The sequence below is a fragment of the Lasiosphaeria miniovina genome (assembly GCF_030549165.1).
Source record: "Lasiosphaeria miniovina strain SMH2392-1A chromosome Unknown B0T26scaffold_1, whole genome shotgun sequence".
In the NCBI taxonomy this organism is placed as follows: domain Eukaryota; kingdom Fungi; phylum Ascomycota; class Sordariomycetes; order Sordariales; family Lasiosphaeriaceae; genus Lasiosphaeria; species Lasiosphaeria miniovina.
Genome location: NW_026848220.1, coordinates 1,206,470 through 1,222,998, shown reverse-complemented (window position 1 = coordinate 1,222,998; position 16,529 = coordinate 1,206,470). Strand labels below are relative to the sequence as shown.

The following is a 16,529-nucleotide window of genomic DNA, read 5'->3' as shown; positions in this document are numbered from 1 at the left end:
TATGAGGGCCCGCCCCCAAGCTCAAAACATGCTGTGACTCTGGCCTCTCCAGTGTCGAAAACAGGTTTATGTGGGATTTTAACCAACAGATCTGAATAGCGAACCAAAATTGACTGAGAACGCCTATCCAAACCTAAACCGAAAACCTTGAAATGGGATCGCTCAGGTTGATGGAAGTTTTACGGATATATTCGTCTTTTTCCAGGCTCACAAGTGCGTGTGTATGGGCGGCTCCAGGGGCCGCGCTGATGTCACCACTGCCCGCCATTCTGGCTGGCCAAGCGTTGTGGCTGCCCGTGCCCCATACCGGGTAGGTAAGGCACTTAGGTGAGAACCAAGGTGAGCAGAAAGGTCTCGAGCCTACCGATCTCCGGGCGGACCTTATGGAGGTGGCAAATAGCTTAGTCGCGTTCAAGAGAACACTCGCGTCTTGTGATAAATTTAGAGAGCATTTATTTACCTGCTGGCTAGGCTCTTCCTTCTGAGGCATGGAACTGACAGACAGGTTGCTTTGGACGCTCGGATTGGCTTACTTACAACGAATTGCGGTAGGTTGGGCGGTGAGTGCCCAATGATTTCCAGGGCGCAGGGTGGCACCACGGTGCGGAAAACAAGCTGCGGTGAAAGCTCAGGGTTCACCTGAGAGGCGGCGAAAAGGCATCGTGTCTAAACCCTATTAGGCATTGTTTGTTCAATGCGAGGCCCGGATTATCACTCCCAGTATCAGTATTCAAGGAAGAGGCAATTAATAGAAACACCCCCTAATACATTCGGTCCAGAATGCACCTCCAAAGCGCCTTTTATTGAACGTTGAGCTTCAATGCAACTTCCATAGGCGGCTTTCTATCTGCTTTTGGGGTCGCTTTGAGCGTCAGAATTGAGGTGTTAGTATTTAGCGTTCAGCAGTGTTGTCTTGGCCCTGCCTCGTGGCCGTGCGGGGCTACCCAGTCGGGAGCTAGCGTGGAGACAAATTGAATGCGTGGTCCCGGTCATCGTAGCAAAGCTGCGGGCACTGGCCAGTAGCGCCCTTAGACTTTTTGCCCAAAAGTCAACAAGACCAATCGTTGAATGCTTCGTCGCTCTGCTTCCGCCCACTTTGAGAAGGCCTGTTGAGCAGACCCGCCGCGCTCAATTCGACGCCGCCCTCGCATCTCGACCGAACCCCCTTTCGACCACCATTTCATCGATTTCGATCGTGCGATGATTTGAGACTCGATCACCGCATCGTCGCTCGTCATCGCGCTCTCAAACCCGACCGGCGAGACGTTCCTGCCTCGCATCGCCTGCTAGAGCAGCAGAGGCCGCAATTAACAACGCAGAAAAATGTTCTCGCCCGCGCTTCAGGAAGGCGGCCCTGCCAAGGGCACAAGGAGCAATCGCCGACGACAACGCCCTCTCAGTTCCGATGCTTCTGTCCAGCAACCCAAGGCCAAGCGCCAGCGAGTCCCTCTAAGCGAGACAACCTTTGTCAACCCTGATGCGCCGCCCGAAATGTTCGAGGTTAAATCCGACAAGATAGACGTCCTTGGGATAAAGCGCGATGGAATCGAAAACGTGGCCGCCATTGTCCCGCGCAAGGAGCTCAGCGTTCGGTCGAAAAAGCCGAAGCCCAGCGAGAGAACTAGCAAGGGAGACGGAAGCGTTGTGCTGGTTAGTTTGTCCCTGTTCCGCCATCCACCCCAATGACGAGAGACAATTCCATCGCTAACCGTGCATCGCAGACGACGAATAATGCTTTCACCGTGAGCAAACTGCCAGCGCTGCCTGATAGGCTCCGTGCAGACGCGCAAAGTAAGTCTGGTCCCTGGTGGCTCTCGACTAAACTATCCCCGAGATCATGGTTGCTAACGCCTGTACAGATCGACAACACGGCACTGTCTATTCGTCGAGTGGCTATGCCTTGAGTCTTACCCACACCCACGCCTTCGTTTGGCCATATACCTCGATAGCTCCTTCGCCCGAAACTTTCACATTCACCCTACCGTACCCTTCAAAATATGCCTCCGATCCACTTCCCCTTGCATCGCTTGTTGCGCCCTCGGCTTCTTCAGAAGAACCAGGCCTCGTTGTCATAATGCCTGTCAGCGGCAAGATCGCGTACTGGGAATCCATATCTAGTGCCGCCACTCTAGACTTTATCCGCCAACAACGGACCGGAGTCGAGGACTCGATATCGGGCATGTTCTCTGGAGAGCACGTCACTCAGATCGTCAATGCCGAATCGGCAGGATTCATTCTCGTCTTCAGCAGTGGACGGTTAGCGTACATGAATGTTAGAGATAGCCACGGAAGGCCTGGAATATCGGTTCAGTTCCTGCGCAACGGCCTGAGTAGCGGTGGCGGAGGGTTCTTCGGCAGCATCCGCCACGCCCTGAGCTCTTCTGCCATTCGAGGAGAAATCGCCGCCGTTCGAGCAAGCTACGGCAAAACTATCGGCGAGCGGGTCATAGTTGCAGCTACAGTCAAGGGAAAATTACACTCTTGGAAAATTCACCGCGGAGGCCACCACGAACCCCTGATCGATATCGACATTCGGGATCAACTGGTTGAGGCAGTCCAGGAAGCAGACCCTGCAACTGCCGACTTGCTTGAGGACTCCTTAGAGGTGGTTGACTTCACATTCGTGCCCCGTGGCTTGGAAAAGAAGTACGTGCAAATAAGCCGTCTCAGCGAGGCCCTATCAAATGATGAGGATTCCTTGCAACACCTGCTACTTCTCGTCTCGTTTCCGGGCAAGCGCAAGTCTAGATACTCGCTGGTTGAGGTTGTTATATCCCCTGAGGGTATCAGGATCGGGATGGTGAGGCCATTCACGTCATACACAAGTCCCTTGAGATCATTAGCCCCAGCAAAACCTCGCATATACCTCCCGCGGCCGGCACTTGTTGCTTTTGTCGTATTCGATCGAGCTGTGGTTGTTGCCTCCATGGCCTCACCACCGGACTCTCCCGACTCGCAACTGCAGGAAGACAGCCACATAATACCTGCAACATATGAGGATGTGGTCGATTTCCGCGACGACGACACGCTACAAATTGTCGGGTCTGGTACCGAGGAGCCTATTGGTAACGGCCAAGCGCACGACGAGCTACGAGTACAACGGTTCAAGACGAAGAACCCAGCCGCTGTCCTCTTGTTGCAAGGCATTGGCACTCTCCGGGTTGCGGTCGCGGACATTGATCGGTTTGCTAGCGACTTGCCCCCACAAGTCACTGCGAAGAGCAAACTAGAGCAAGCCGTCTTCTTTGGGATCAAAGAGGATAACCCGTTGGTTTTCCAGGGCAAGAGGGAACTGGCTTTCTCAAGCCAGGAGATTGGAAATGCAGCGATTGAGTTGAGCCACGAAATTGTGAGCTCCAAGACGTCTCTCATTGCAAACCTGCCAGCTTCTCTCGAGATCAACATGAAGACGAGGAGCGCCTATCTCGATGCTCTGATAACGTACCTCAACATGTCCAAGGTCGATTTGGACACGCGTACGAGGTGGTTGCTTCTTTACAATGCGGAAAAGATGGCCGTGGGCACCTGGATCTGGCAGAAACACGAGCAATTCCTTGCGGAGCGGGCAAAGGGAGACAAGAAAAATCTAATCTCGGAGACGGCCGTCTACATCAACGAACACCAAAAAACGGAGCCTAACCCGGCCATTGGCGAGGTGGACGCTGTTAGGCACTGGTTTATCAACGACGTGTGGAGGCTCGACATTTTTGTTGCCTGGGGATATCAGATTATCAAGTACGCTTGGACGGAGCGTCTCGCAGACGAAGCGGGCATCAACCGGCTACTGTGGGAGGCTGTCACGGTAAACAACGGCGGTCTCCTAGAGGCACATCAATACCGCACCCGAAACGGGCCGCTCTACGGCGTCAATGCCAAGGAGGCCGCGGGAGGCAACGCCATCCCAGAACCCTGGACAGCAACCCACTTTATAACTAACAACCTCAAGCGTCTTGTGGAATTCTGCTACCAGTGGCTCGACACATACTCGGCCCAAAATCCTGACCAGCCCGTTGTGGACCAGGGTCTCCTGGATAACATTCAGCAGACGCTACCCTCCCTTACGAGCCAATATTTCACGGCGCTGATAGAGTTCTCTTCCTGGGCTTCCAAGAGTGACGACCCGCAGGCCCAGGAGCTGGCCAAGACGTACGAGCAAAATTATGTGACCGACGTTTACGACAAGATATTGAGGCTCAAGGATTATGGCCTATGGGAGGAAGCAATCCAGCTCGCCATTGAGTATACGGCATTCGACTCATTGGCAGAAGTTGTAGTGCAGCAAATCTTGTCGCTTGAGCAGGACGTCTTGGCTGTCGAAATAGCAGTTAGCAAGGACAAGGATGCTCTGGTTGCGCTTTTAGAGAGGAAGAAGAAGCGGATGGGCGAACTCTTTGACAAGTATCAGGAGAAGTTCGCTTTCCGTGCCTACACAGTTTTGCTCGAACACAGCGGCATCCAGGCTGTGTTGGACTTCCCTTACGACCACAACGGCTACGCTACGAAGTTCCTCCGAACCAAACCGGAGCTGGCCAAGATCTCTTGGATCAATGACGTTCAGAGGGAAAATGACATTGATCACGCCGCGTCGACCTTGCTTGAGCTCGGGCTCTCCCGCGAGCAACAAGTTTGGAGCAAGAAGATCGAGCTGAGCCTCGGGAAGCTTGCACTACTAGCCGAAGAGGGGGAGCAGTCTGCGAATAGAAGCGGCAGTTCGGACAACGAAGCCAAGACTAGCGCCAGCCTGTCGAAAATCGACAAAGAATTGGACCTCATCAAGATCCAAGACGCCCTTTACAGCCAGATACTGCCATCAATCGAAGAGGCCGTTGACGAGTCGGCCGAGCTAGAGCTAGCCATGAAAGAACACGCCGGTCTAATCCCTAAGAAGCAGAAGGCGCTCCTTCAAATCTTTGAAGACGGCATGTCGCGGCTCCTTAAGCATGAGGCGCTACAGCCGCCTACTCTGATTGACCTGCTCACCTTGGCGTACTTGCATCCCGACCACTGGAAACTTATTGGCGACCAGTTTTTCCTGGCTCTGAAGGTTGCCCAGCACGGGCTGAAGGGCAAGGACCGCAGCAACGCGGAGCGCCTGATTTGGCGGAGATGTTACCTCCGTGATGACTGGAAGCAAGTCAACGAGACCAACCAGAAGGGCGACCACATGCAGCTTAAGATTGTTGGCGAGACGGCTGCATATCACACAATGTTCAAGGTTGAGGAAGAGAGTAAGTCTTGTTCTGAGAATATGAGTCGCGACTTTGAGAAGCATGCTAATTTCTTTTGTGTCGGGCAGTGCATTCGGATGTGACTTTCGACCCGTACGTCAAGCCGTCGGAGGCGCTCGGCGTGTTTACCGAGTCGCTCGACGGCCGCTTCAAGAAGATGGACGAAAGCTTCCGCAACAAGCTGCTCGAGTCGATGAAGTGGGAAGACAGCAGACTAGGCAGCTTCTTAGAAAAGTCACAGCTCGAGAACTGGTACCGAAGCACGCGCGACTGTGCCGAGAAGACGGTGGCCTCTGAAATCGACAGGCTGACAACCGAAGCCAACAAGGCTGCGCCGCCTGGTGCCGAGAACCGCCTCTCAGGGTTTTCTGCTTTGAATCGGCGGGCGCTGGCTAGGACTCGGGGGATTTTTGAACCGTCTACGGAGCTTTTTCCAGGGGCTTCGGAGCTTTTTGGAGCTTGAGGCGGCATTGGTTCCAGTCGGGGTGAAGTGAGGTGGCAAAGGTTAACGAGAGGACCAAGCAATGCTGCATGAGAAACAAAGGGCATGCAAAGCGGGCAAGGTAGCTTGTTAAGGTGGCTTGTTTCTTGTCATGTTTCTACTTCTGGGACGGTAGTTTTTTTCTCTTTTGTTTTTCTATCGGTTTAGATCAGGCGCGTGTGCATGGCATGGCATTACACTGGTGTATAAGTAATTTGCGCGTCGTCGTTTTGGCTGGCTGCCAAGCAGACAAAGGTAGTTATGGGGCGAACACATCTGAAAGCACACCCATAGGCAGGCAGTGTGTGTACGTGGGCTTTGAGGAACTGACCTCGGCAGGCCAAGCGCCGTGACGCCAAAAGCAAACAGGACACATTTTTCGTTCTTTTTCTTTTGTTGAGACTATTTTGCCTTTTCTCTTTCCCTTTCTGCGGTCAAGTGGTGCAACATGTCCCCGAGGGCGGCCGACTGTCTTCGCTTTTTTCCCCCTTGATTTGACCTTGTTTTCCTTGATGGACATGGAGGGAAAAGGAAACATGAAGGAAATTTGGCTGGGATGGTTTTGCTCATTGTACGCTGTTGATAGCCGTATCTCCCCTTAACGAGGGATATAACGCATCTCAAAACGCACAATTGCCCTTTTCATGATTACCAACAACTGCCGTAGGCACCATACGCGGAGAGGATCAAGCGGGTGCGGCGGTGAAGAGTCAGATGGGCTGTGGTAGCCAGATCCAGCTGGCTTCGTTTTTGCCTAGCCCAACCCTCTAGGCTCTGATTTCGTACTTAACAACGCCCGTTTATTAACTTTGAGGTCTTGAAATCCGATGGCTATACCACAAACCTACACCTGATGATTGTCTACAAGTAGAGTCGTGTAAACGCGGCAGCTGCTAGGTACATCCCCATCGCAGGAGGCGCCGTCATGGCCCGAGGACGGGGAGGAGCCCTGGACGCGCTCCCCCACCGGCGGCCGCCCGGCGCCTGGGAGCAGTTCGTCCTGGAGCCGTGCGTGTTCCTCGCGCGCAAGCTGTACACGTGGCAGAAGACAACACTGATTTCCGGCCCGCCGCCGCCGCCGGCCGACCCCGTGTCGGTGGTCTGCATCTCGGACACGCACAACACGCAGCCCGCGCTGCCCGCCGGTGACATCCTCGTGCACGCCGGCGACCTCACGCAGTCGGGCTCGTTCGCCGAGCTGCAGGCTGCGCTGCGCTGGCTCGCCGCCCAGCCGCACCCCGTCAAGATCGTCGTCGGAGGCAACCACGACGTCCTCCTCGACGACACCTACCGCCGCCACGCCGATAAGGCAGAAGCAGCCCGCCAGCGCCGCGCCCTCGACTGGGCCGACATCGTCTACCTCTAGGACGCCGCCGCTACCGTCGTGTGCGCCCGCAACGGCCGCCGCCTGCGCGTCCACGGCAGCCCGGGCTCGCCGCGTAATGGCGATAGCTGGGCGTTCCAGCACGCGCGCACCGACGGCGAAGAAGTGTGGACGGGCATCGATACTGATACTGACATCGACATTCTCGTAACGCACGCCCCGCCGCGCGCACACCTCGACCTCGTGCACCTCGGCTGCGCGCACCTGCTGGCCCTGCTCTGGCGCGTGCGGTCGCGCCTGCACGTCTTCGGCCACGTCCATGCCGGCGCCGGCACGGAGGCGCTGTGCTTTGATGCGCTGCAGGCTGCTTACGAGCGTACTGTGCTCGCGCGTGGCGGGGTTGGGAATCTTGTGTGTACTGTTGTTGCGGCTGTTGCCGCGTGGTGGGTGTTTTGCGGTTTTGGTTTTGGACGGAGGCAAGCGCGCGAGGCAACGACTCTGCTGGTTAACGCGGCCATGGTCGGCGGGCTGAGGGATGATGAGCTGAGGAGCGCTGTGAGGGTGGTGGTTTGATCCCCTGGATGGAGGGTGTGGTGCGAGGAGAGGTTACTTTCTTCCATGGGATGGGGTCTGCTGGTTTGAAGGTGTTCCTGAGACTTTACCTATCTACTTGGCGAGGGACGGTAAGGTAAGGCCGTAAGCGTCTGTGTATTTGACTATCGCAAGGTCGGCTGACGATTCGAGATCCATTGCGGCCCCGGTATGGTTGACGTCGTTACATGATTGCTGAGGAGTTCGGATATGTGAGGGCTCGGTTGAGCCGGTTGGTGATGAGTGAGGTAACTGCCTAGGTACCCTGTTTAACATTGTAACATCAGCTACTTGAATCTAATATGGAATTCATCTTTAAAGCTCAAGTTATTTTTGTTTTATATAACGATAACCATCGTCATCAGTCGTGAACAGAAGATACTAGACATTTCACCCGAGAGGTGCAAGCGCATGCTTTGCGACTATTCCCCCTGAGCCTGGAAGACGTCGGCCACAACGTTTGTCAGAGTCTGTGGCGTAACAAGATGTATCTTTCCATTACTAATAGCCCATCTCTGAACCTCTCAGTACTGGGCCATATATTTCTCCTTCGTTAAACCGCAGCGGGAAGATGTCACGATGGATCTCGCGTCTCAAGGTATCGCATTTGTTTATTTTAAGACAGGTCAATTGCTGGAAACACGCAGTCATAGCAAAATCCGCCTGACCGCTATTCTATATATGCATTAAAGTGTAAATGGCAATGACATGGTCTTATCAATAGCCAACTATAGGAGGGTGAATCGTGATTTACAGTCGGAGAGCCCAGCAGCCATGGCTCGTCAGGGGCGAGTCCTAAAATATCCATTGAGGGTCTCGCCGCGAGGCGGTAGGGAGGCGAAAGGCGTACGAGGTAAACTCAAAGGGTAACACGAGAAGACAGATAGAAACTGGAGGGTCCTAGGAATGTGCAGGGTATCAAGTAAGGCCTTGGTAAAACAACAGAGGATGTCGTCCGTCTGACTTCTTACCCTTACTGAATTCTGAAGCCGTGAACAAAGAGAAGATAACTGGAGATGGAAATCCAGCCAGCTCAGGGGCAGAGCGATCAAGTAAAGTAAAGTAACAAGCGGTGGACTGGCCACACCACATCCACACCGAAATCCACCACAGCATGGAGGCCCCCCAAAGGGGCTTCTCTTTCTTGGCACAACCTTGAACACGCCTACTGTATTCCACACCCGCCGAGTGAAGTTACTTAATAGACATGCTTACCTTGCACACTCAACATCCACCAAGCTGAAGAATATCCTTTCCCAGGATAAATTCAGAGGACAAGTGTAAATGCTGTTAGTCTAGCGGTATGATTCTCGCTTTGGGTTTCTGTTTCTGAGCGTGTGTTATCATGTTTTAGACACACAAACATAAACACTCATGCGAGAGGTCCCGGGTTCAATCCCCGGACAGCCCCCATCGTCATTCTTTTTGCTCTTTGCTTGCTTTTTGTTATCTTTTGTTGTTGATGTTTCGGTGAAATAAATGCCCGATAAGATTCCTAGTTTCAGACCAGCAGCCAATTGCAAATCTGTCAACCAAACAGAGTACGGCTACACATACAGCGAACAAGATAAGGCGGACAAAATAAGCAAAAGAGAAGAAAAAAACCACATGGCCCAAACGCTACAGTCCTATATATGAATCAAGCCAAAGCAGCGCTACTCCGGTTTTCTCGGACCAAGCCGACATAACTCGTATGCAATGTTGATCTAATTGTTTCCATACTCTTCCCGCCGTTTCCAAGGGAGCAGAAGACATCTCCCTACCTACCCTCCGCCACCCACTGTCGAATGTGACGTGCCCGGCCGGCTGCTACCGCCACCCAAGCGCTTCAGCTTGCCGGCCTTGGTATTAAAGAGGCTCTTGACGCGGCGCAGGCGCGACATCATGGCTTGGTCCTTCTTCTTGCGAGATTCCTCGTCATCATCGTCCTCGCCGTCCTCGTCGTCCTCATGCAGCTCCGCTCCGGGAGTAGCCGCCGCACCCTGCGGAGTGTGGATAGTCTGGCCGGGACGGCGACGGCCATCCGCCGTGGTGGGCCGCCGCTCGGGCGTCTTCATGGCCGCGGCAATCGCCGACGCCGTGCTCCGGGGGATGATGGGCGTGGTCTGCGGGGGCACCGAGCTCTTGCTCCTGCTGTGGGCCACGCTCGTGCGCTGGCGGATAAACGCCTCGTTGCGCAGCATCTGCACCAGCACCTCCCAGGCCGCCTTGTCCTCCTCGCCGGGGCCCAGCGGCTTGGCGCCCGGGTTGCGCTGCGCTCCGCCCGTCTTCCACGGGCAGAAGAAGCGATGCTCCCGCAGCGGGTCCAGGTGGTCCATCGGCGCCGGCACCAGGATCTGCTGCGTCTCCGGCTCCACCTCCTTGCTCTTGAACATCCACATCCCTAGCCGTCGGAGGCACGTGTGGCATGACGCGCTGTTCGGGACCGGCCCGATGCGCGGGTTCGAGAGCCCCTGCCATCCTAAGACGGCGAGCGCCACCGCCGCGCGGTTGATAGGCGCCCGCGGTAGCGTCAGCGTCGGTGTCGTTGGGCTGCTGTTGCTATCCGCTGCTGTTGGAGGCGAGTCTAACGGCGTGTTGCCGTCCGGCGGCGGTGGTTCGGTGAAGAAGTGAGGCGGGAGGTACGAGAGGATGGTGTCGACGTCGAGGTCCTTTGGCAACCGGAGGTTGAATTCATAGGGGAGGAAGGCCTTGCGCGCGCAGAGCTCGTCGTACCGCAGGCGCAGGTCTTTGAGGGCCACCTTTGCGTTTGGCAAAGGGATCCGGAGAAGAGAGTCTGCGAGTATTATGTTAGCCACCATGCTACAAAAAGGCCGGCGAGCAAAGAAACAAGCTTACCGTCGCATCCCTTCCTACGCCACAGGCAGTCCTCCTCGTGGGCCTCGACAATGAGCTCGGCGTACTTGTCGACAACCGACTCGGCGATCTCGGAGGCGATCAGCACCGGTATTTGCTTGCCGTCTACCTCCTTGCGGTTCAGCTTAACGACGAGGTCCCGGCTGCAGAGCGTGCACTGGACGCGCTCCTTGCCTTGGCAGGCCCAGCCGCGCTTGGCCCACTCGACCTCATTGACTCGGTCGGGCTTGGGCGTCCAGTCGGTCAGCTCTTGGAAGGTTGCCAGCCGGCGCAAGAGCTGCTCACGGTCGCCAGGGCAGTATTTTAGTGGCGCCGCCTTATCTTTTCCCCCCGGGCTTGCTGCTGCTCCTGCAGACACAGGGCTGCTGCCGCTCCCGGCCGACGCCGGCATCCATTTCCTCAGGGTGATGTTCGAGATGGTGGTGGTGGCGCCCCGACCGGGCAGCCCTGCTCCTGTGATTGCTCCTATACTTGCTCCTGCTGCTTGCCCGTCGTATTTCGCAAAAGGCGATGTCGAGCCGGGCCCGGCGCCGATGCGGCGTTTCTTGGAGAGAAACTCGAGGGCGTCGTGGCTGGCCATTCTCGAAGGCGACGTGGAGGACGAGGCGAGAGACGATTCTAGCATGCCATCTACGGGCGTCGCAGATGCAGTGGTGTCTAGCGCTGCGGTGTTGGACGACGAGGAGGGTGGCCGGTTGCCGATCCCTTGAAGCAGGGCATTGAACTTGCGCTTGACTGTGGCATTCATTATTGCGGCTCGAGATGGGTGTGGGTAGGCGCCTTCTTTTCCCAGGTGCCGCAGCTGCACTTTAGCAAATTACAGACAGTGTGGGTGCCGCGTCGCGCCCGACAACCATGAAACCCACCACCCCAGTCGCCTGCCTGGTTCCGAGCTGTTAATCGTCTCTTTGTCTAAGGGATTGTCGAGGCGACAAACGCGTTCCCGAGGATCGGCATGTATTCTGTGGCCGCAGGTGTTTTGTATTGCATGTATTCGCTAATTTTAATGCTAGCCTGGAACTTAAGACCGCTCTGGAGACTTCTGAAGGTTCTCGTTCCTGCAGCAGTGAACAGACGCTGGAGCTCTCTCCCAGGCAGGGATGCAGCTACTAGCTGTATTGGACTTAGCCTAGCGGGAAATGTGGGGTCTGATCGGCGCCAACTGATGTGCCAACAGAGAAAGAATGCCCTACTCAAATCCCATCAAGAGATGGCGATGGCTTCAAATAAAATCGGACGAGAAACAAATGACAACAAAACCCCGGGGACAATCTCGGGGCAAGAACCCTGGATTTTATGCCATGTTGGGGGGTAAAGGAAGTAACCTGATGCTCATTTCTTTTCTCCACGGCTTACACCCGCCGTTTCACTGTTAAGAAATAATGGTGTGATTGAACACTTGACAGCAGTGGCTTAACAAATCTCCCTCTCACTTGGGTCAGGATACTGGTCATTTTGATCACTCGAGGTAGTAGGTACCTATCTAACTTCAAATGTGTGACTAGCTACAGATTTCTAGACCTAGTTAATTTGATTGCTACCTGACAGCTAAAACGAAAGAGCCCGAGATTATAGAATAGGGGTATCTACACGAAACGACAGCAACCATTATAGACTCCAAAATTTCCTGCAAAGAATAGTCTGTGAGCCTCCACAACATCTCAGTCCATTCTCGCTCAGTTAGCCTAAGATTTGACAACAACCGTCTCGGCTGTCGCTACGGGTCCCGACACATTGCTGCCGGGAACCGCGATGCGCCTCTCCCGGAACCCCAGCAGACGGGTCCGCAGCGCTAGCGAGCTCAGCACGACGCTGATGCTGCTGAGGGCCATGGCGAGACTGGCCCACACGGGGTCGAGCCGCACGTGGTTGCCGTTGCTGGTGATGGGATAGAACGCACCGGCGGCCACGGGGACGGCGAGGCAGTTGTAGACGAGCGCCCAGCCAAAGTTGAACTTGATGCGGCGGAACACGGTGGCAGAGAGGTCGAGCAGCGTGACCACGGCGCGTAGGTCGCTCTTGACAAGAACAAAATCGGCGCTGCTGATGGCCACGTCGGAGCCGGAGCCGATCGCCACGCCTACGTCGGCCGTCGCTAGCGCCGGGCTGTCGTTGATGCCGTCGCCGACCATGGCCACGAAGGCGCGGCGCGTGCTCGACTCGGTCTTGGCGCCGGTGCGCGCCTTGAGCGTCGACTGCAGGTACTTGATCTTGGCCGCCTTCTCCGTCGGCAACACGCCGGCGATGACTTGGTCCGACGAGATGCCGAGCTGCTTTGCTACGGCGGCCGCCGTGACGGGGTTGTCGCCCGAAAGCATCCACACCCGGGTGCCTCTGGCCTGGAGCGCTTGGATGATCGGCGGCGCCTCTGGCCTGATGGGGTCGGAGATCGCGAGTGCAGCAACAACTCCCCAGTCAGCGGAGCGAGGGCCGTGAACAGGCCGAGTCGCCACGAGTGCCACAGACTTTGCCTCGTGCTTCCACGTTCCGATGCTTGACTGTGGCGGAATAGCGGCCGAGACGTCGTCCATAAACGCTTCATTGCCGACGGCGAGCTCAAAAGATTCCTCTGGAGTGGCTCCTTTGTAGGTCCCTTTGAGCCCTTTGCCTGGGATTTCCTGTACGTTCTCGATCTGAACTCTTGAAGACATTTCCCTTGTGCAAAATGCCACGATCGCCTTGGCAACTGGGTGGCTGCTGTTTTCCTCTACTGCCCTGAGCACCGCTAGGACGGTTTCCCACACTGTCCCAGCATCTTTCTCTTGGCCGTCGTCGCTTCGGTACGTCTCCGAATTTGTGATGCTGGGCTCCCCTCCCACTGTCAGCGTCCCGGTCTTGTCGAAGACAACGCAGTCGATCCGGCTCGCCTTTTCGAAGGCCTCGCCTCCGCCCTTGGCTAGAATGCCATGTTTCGCTGCAATTCCGCCACCCACGAAGATGGCCGTGGGTGCCGCGAGAGCAAGGCCACAAGGACACGCCACGACGAAGACGGCAATCGCAAACTGCAGGGAAAAGGCTACCCAGCCGCCAGAGGTAGTGAACAGGAAATGGCCTGGGATCCGCCCGCTCAAGCCCATGGATAGCCAGATGATCCATGTTAAAATCGCGATGAGCGTAACGACGGGAACAAAATACGTTGTCAAGAGGTCAGCAACGTGCTCCATGGGCGCTCGCTTGGTCTGGCCCTCGCGGACGACGCTCACGATTTTGTCCAGCAGCGACTGGCCAGCCGTGCCGGTGATGCGCACCAAGAGAGAGGCGTCCTTGTTGACCGTTCCCGAGAACACCTCGTCGCCAGGCGCCTTCTTCACCAGGCGAGACTCGCCCGTCAGGCTGGATTCGTCAAAGTTACTCTCGCCCTGGACGACCGTGCCATCTGACGGCGGCGAGGCGCCATGCTGGACGCGCACGACGTCGCCGAAATCGAGCAAGTCGGCCTGGACTACGACGTCCTCCTCCTTCCCGGACCCGTACCCGTCTACGAGAATCGCCGTAGTGGGGCGGAGTTTGCCGAGCATCTCTACGGCGTCGCCGGTCCTCGACTTGCTGTAGCTCTCAATCAACCTTCCTAGCAGCAGGAAGAAGGTCAAAAACACGACAGAGTCGAAGTAGAAGTTCGTGTCGCTGATCGTCGAGGGCTGCTCCACCGCCGCTGCGATCAGCTGGCTCACCGACGAGATGTAGGCAACAGTGGTGCCGAGCGACATGAGCGTGTTCATGCTGCCGAAGCGGTAGAACCGCTGGAAGAACGGTACCCTACTGCCGCGCCTCCACAGGGTCCTGATCTCCTTGAACGCGCGCACGTGGAAGAGGTCGGCGGCGAAGAAGTAGACGGGCGTGGCCATGATGAACAGTGCCATCTGCGCCCGGCTGATGCCCGACGTCCACGGCATCATCATGTACATCTTGGATTCGCTGTCGGGGAGCAGGCTCATGAACAGAATCCCAATGACAAAGCTCGGGATGCAGACGAGCCCGGTGAAGACGGTGCGCCAGAGGACCTGCTTCTGATGCTTGCGCTGGATGAGCTTGGACCGCTGCTCGAGCGTTGGCGGGTAGAATATGGACGCCTTGAACTCCGGGTCGCTCGCCTCGATGGCGGCCAGTATCTGGCGGATGGTGAAAGCGGGAGCCTCTGGTACGTACGAGACCTTGACAATAGGACGCTGACGAGTGGGCTCCGTGATGACGGCCAGCTGCTGCCGGAACCCGGCGAGGCTGTTTGCTACGCGTGACGGGCAGTGCTCGCAGTAGAGCCCGTCCACCCTGATCTCCACCGTCCGCTCATGCACCTCCTGCGCCTCCTGCGCCTCCTGGGTGATGCTGACGACGGTGTCGATCGCCCCGTCATACCCCAAGTCCTCAATGGCCTCGACCAGCTTTTCCGCGTTAGTCTCGCCCTGAAACTCTATTGTGGCACTGTTGGAGAGGAGGTTGACCGTGATGTCTCTGACCCAGTCCCTCTTCTTCATCTCCTTGGTGATGTTGTTTGCGCAGGCTGCACACGTCATACCCCCAATGGCCAATGTCGCTCGCCACGTGTCGGAGTTTTCTTGCGGTTTGGGTTTGCGCTGGTTGAGGTCGACCACGGTGTCGAGGGTCGCCTCATACCCGAGATTTTCGATCGCCTCGACCAGGTCGTCGGCCTTTTGCTTGTTCGTCAAGTTGACGGCCGCGCTGTTGTTGACTAGGTTGACGACGACGTTGGAGATGAAGTCGCGTTTGCTGAGTTCGCTGGTGATGATGTTCACACACGCGGCACACGTCATCCCTCCGATGGCTAGCGTGGCCCTCCATAGAGGTTGCTGTTCCGAGAGGCTCGGCTCATCATTCCCGATGATGACGAAGGACTTGGATGACAATGTGGTCGGCGGCTCCGACTTGGTGGACTTGTCCAACGTTAGACCAGATAAGTGTGACGTGATTTCGTGGAGCTGCTTCTCGTCCAGCTCGGGGCCACGTGTGCTGCTGCGACACTGCTGGCAGTTTAGGAGATGAAGCTGAGCTTTCTGGGACTTTGAGGGCTGGGACTTGGGACCCCGTTTCGGAGACGCCATCCACCTTGCGAAAGCCGACGGCGAGCGACCGGCAGTATGGCCGGTACCGCTGCCGCTGCCGCTGCCCTCGGCGGGGCTCTGGCTCGCAGGTATATCGGCGTCCTCGAGCTCAAGACCTGACATGTCGGCGGCGGATGTCGTAGTCACACCACATACTTCAAACCCGCTTTCTTCTAGGGCCTTGTGCATCTCCTTGAGCGAGGCGGCGGGGTCGTGTTCTACAGTCACCACGGAAGTGACAACGTTTGGCGAAACCCATCTGATATGGCCTCGACATGACGAGTGCAGGGCCTCCTTTATAGTAGAAACGCAGGTGGGACAATGCAAATTGGCAAGGAGGAACGAGGTAGTGGCCGTCTCGGGCGGTGCAGAAGACGGCGGAAGGGCGCTGGAGGGCGCCATGGTGTGTAGCATAGATTGCGCTCCCGTCCTGTCCTGGCAAGCAGGCAAGCAGGCAAGCCCCCTTTCCAGCCCCGGTTAGGACGGCGTGCAGAGACGCTGCTGTGTGCTCAACGCAGTTTTCGTGATTCCGAGCTCGACCAACGGCTGCTCGCAGCCAGCCAGCCAGCCGACTTGATTCGGCGAAGACACGACACGACCACCGCTAACACACTGCTTGATTTGCTATATTAAACAGCAGCCGGTAGAGGGAAGTGCGAGCTGCGGGGCGGGGAAGCGAAGCGAAAGCGATGTTGATATAGGCTGAATCCCGGTATCGCGGACACGGAGACAAGACAAAACAGTGAGTGGCGTGGCTGTGTGTAGAGAGGCCCAAACAAGATGTTTTTCCTAGTCTAGCCGTTCCGCGTCTCGAAACTAGTCGGTCTGTTTGTAGGTGCGTATTTGGGATTGAAGGCATCGACTAAACCGTCGTGAATGAACATGAACGGGGAACAGTTAATAGGCAGTTGCAGAGTTGAAGAAAAGGAAATGGGAGATTGTTTGTCATGTAAGAGTTGGTCGGAAGAAGAACAGCCTCGACGTCAACCATG

The 16,529-nt window shown here is 56.3% G+C and overlaps 4 protein-coding genes and 1 non-coding gene across 5 annotated transcripts; 3 read left to right on the top strand and 2 right to left on the bottom strand.

Moving 5' to 3' along the window:
• The first annotated feature begins 1,055 nt into the window (after positions 1-1,055).
• B0T26DRAFT_9036 (Non-repetitive/WGA-negative nucleoporin C-terminal-domain-containing protein) lies at positions 1,056-5,830 on the top strand. Its single transcript, XM_060448146.1, has 4 exons — positions 1,056-1,650; positions 1,722-1,791; positions 1,860-5,228; positions 5,297-5,830. The coding sequence occupies exons 1-4, from the start codon at positions 1,324-1,326 to the stop codon at positions 5,689-5,691; spliced, it is 4,161 nt and encodes a 1,386-aa protein (XP_060302142.1). The 5' UTR covers positions 1,056-1,323; the 3' UTR covers positions 5,692-5,830.
• Positions 5,831-6,634: 804 nt separating this feature from the next.
• B0T26DRAFT_669686 (Metallo-dependent phosphatase-like protein) lies at positions 6,635-7,606 on the top strand (the record flags this gene model as incomplete). Its single annotated transcript, XM_060439090.1, has 2 exons — positions 6,635-6,979; positions 7,076-7,606. The coding sequence occupies 2 exons, from the start codon at positions 6,635-6,637 to the stop codon at positions 7,604-7,606; spliced, it is 876 nt and encodes a 291-aa protein (XP_060302141.1).
• A 1,302-nt stretch (positions 7,607-8,908) lies between these two features.
• B0T26DRAFT_t32 lies at positions 8,909-9,035 on the top strand. The gene has a single exon. It is a non-coding gene; the product is annotated as a tRNA-Pro (tRNA).
• Positions 9,036-9,387: 352 nt separating this feature from the next.
• Positions 9,388-11,228, bottom strand: B0T26DRAFT_633208 (C3HC zinc finger-like-domain-containing protein; the record flags this gene model as incomplete). Its single annotated transcript, XM_060436519.1, has 2 exons — positions 9,388-10,400; positions 10,463-11,228. The coding sequence occupies 2 exons, from the start codon at positions 11,226-11,228 to the stop codon at positions 9,388-9,390; spliced, it is 1,779 nt and encodes a 592-aa protein (XP_060302140.1).
• A 752-nt stretch (positions 11,229-11,980) lies between these two features.
• On the bottom strand, positions 11,981-16,046 carry B0T26DRAFT_8944 (ATPase, P type cation/copper-transporter). The gene has a single exon (XM_060448140.1). The coding sequence runs from the start codon at positions 15,949-15,951 to the stop codon at positions 12,166-12,168; it is 3,786 nt and encodes a 1,261-aa protein (XP_060302139.1). The 5' UTR covers positions 15,952-16,046; the 3' UTR covers positions 11,981-12,165.
• Between the last annotated feature and the right edge of the window lie 483 nt (positions 16,047-16,529).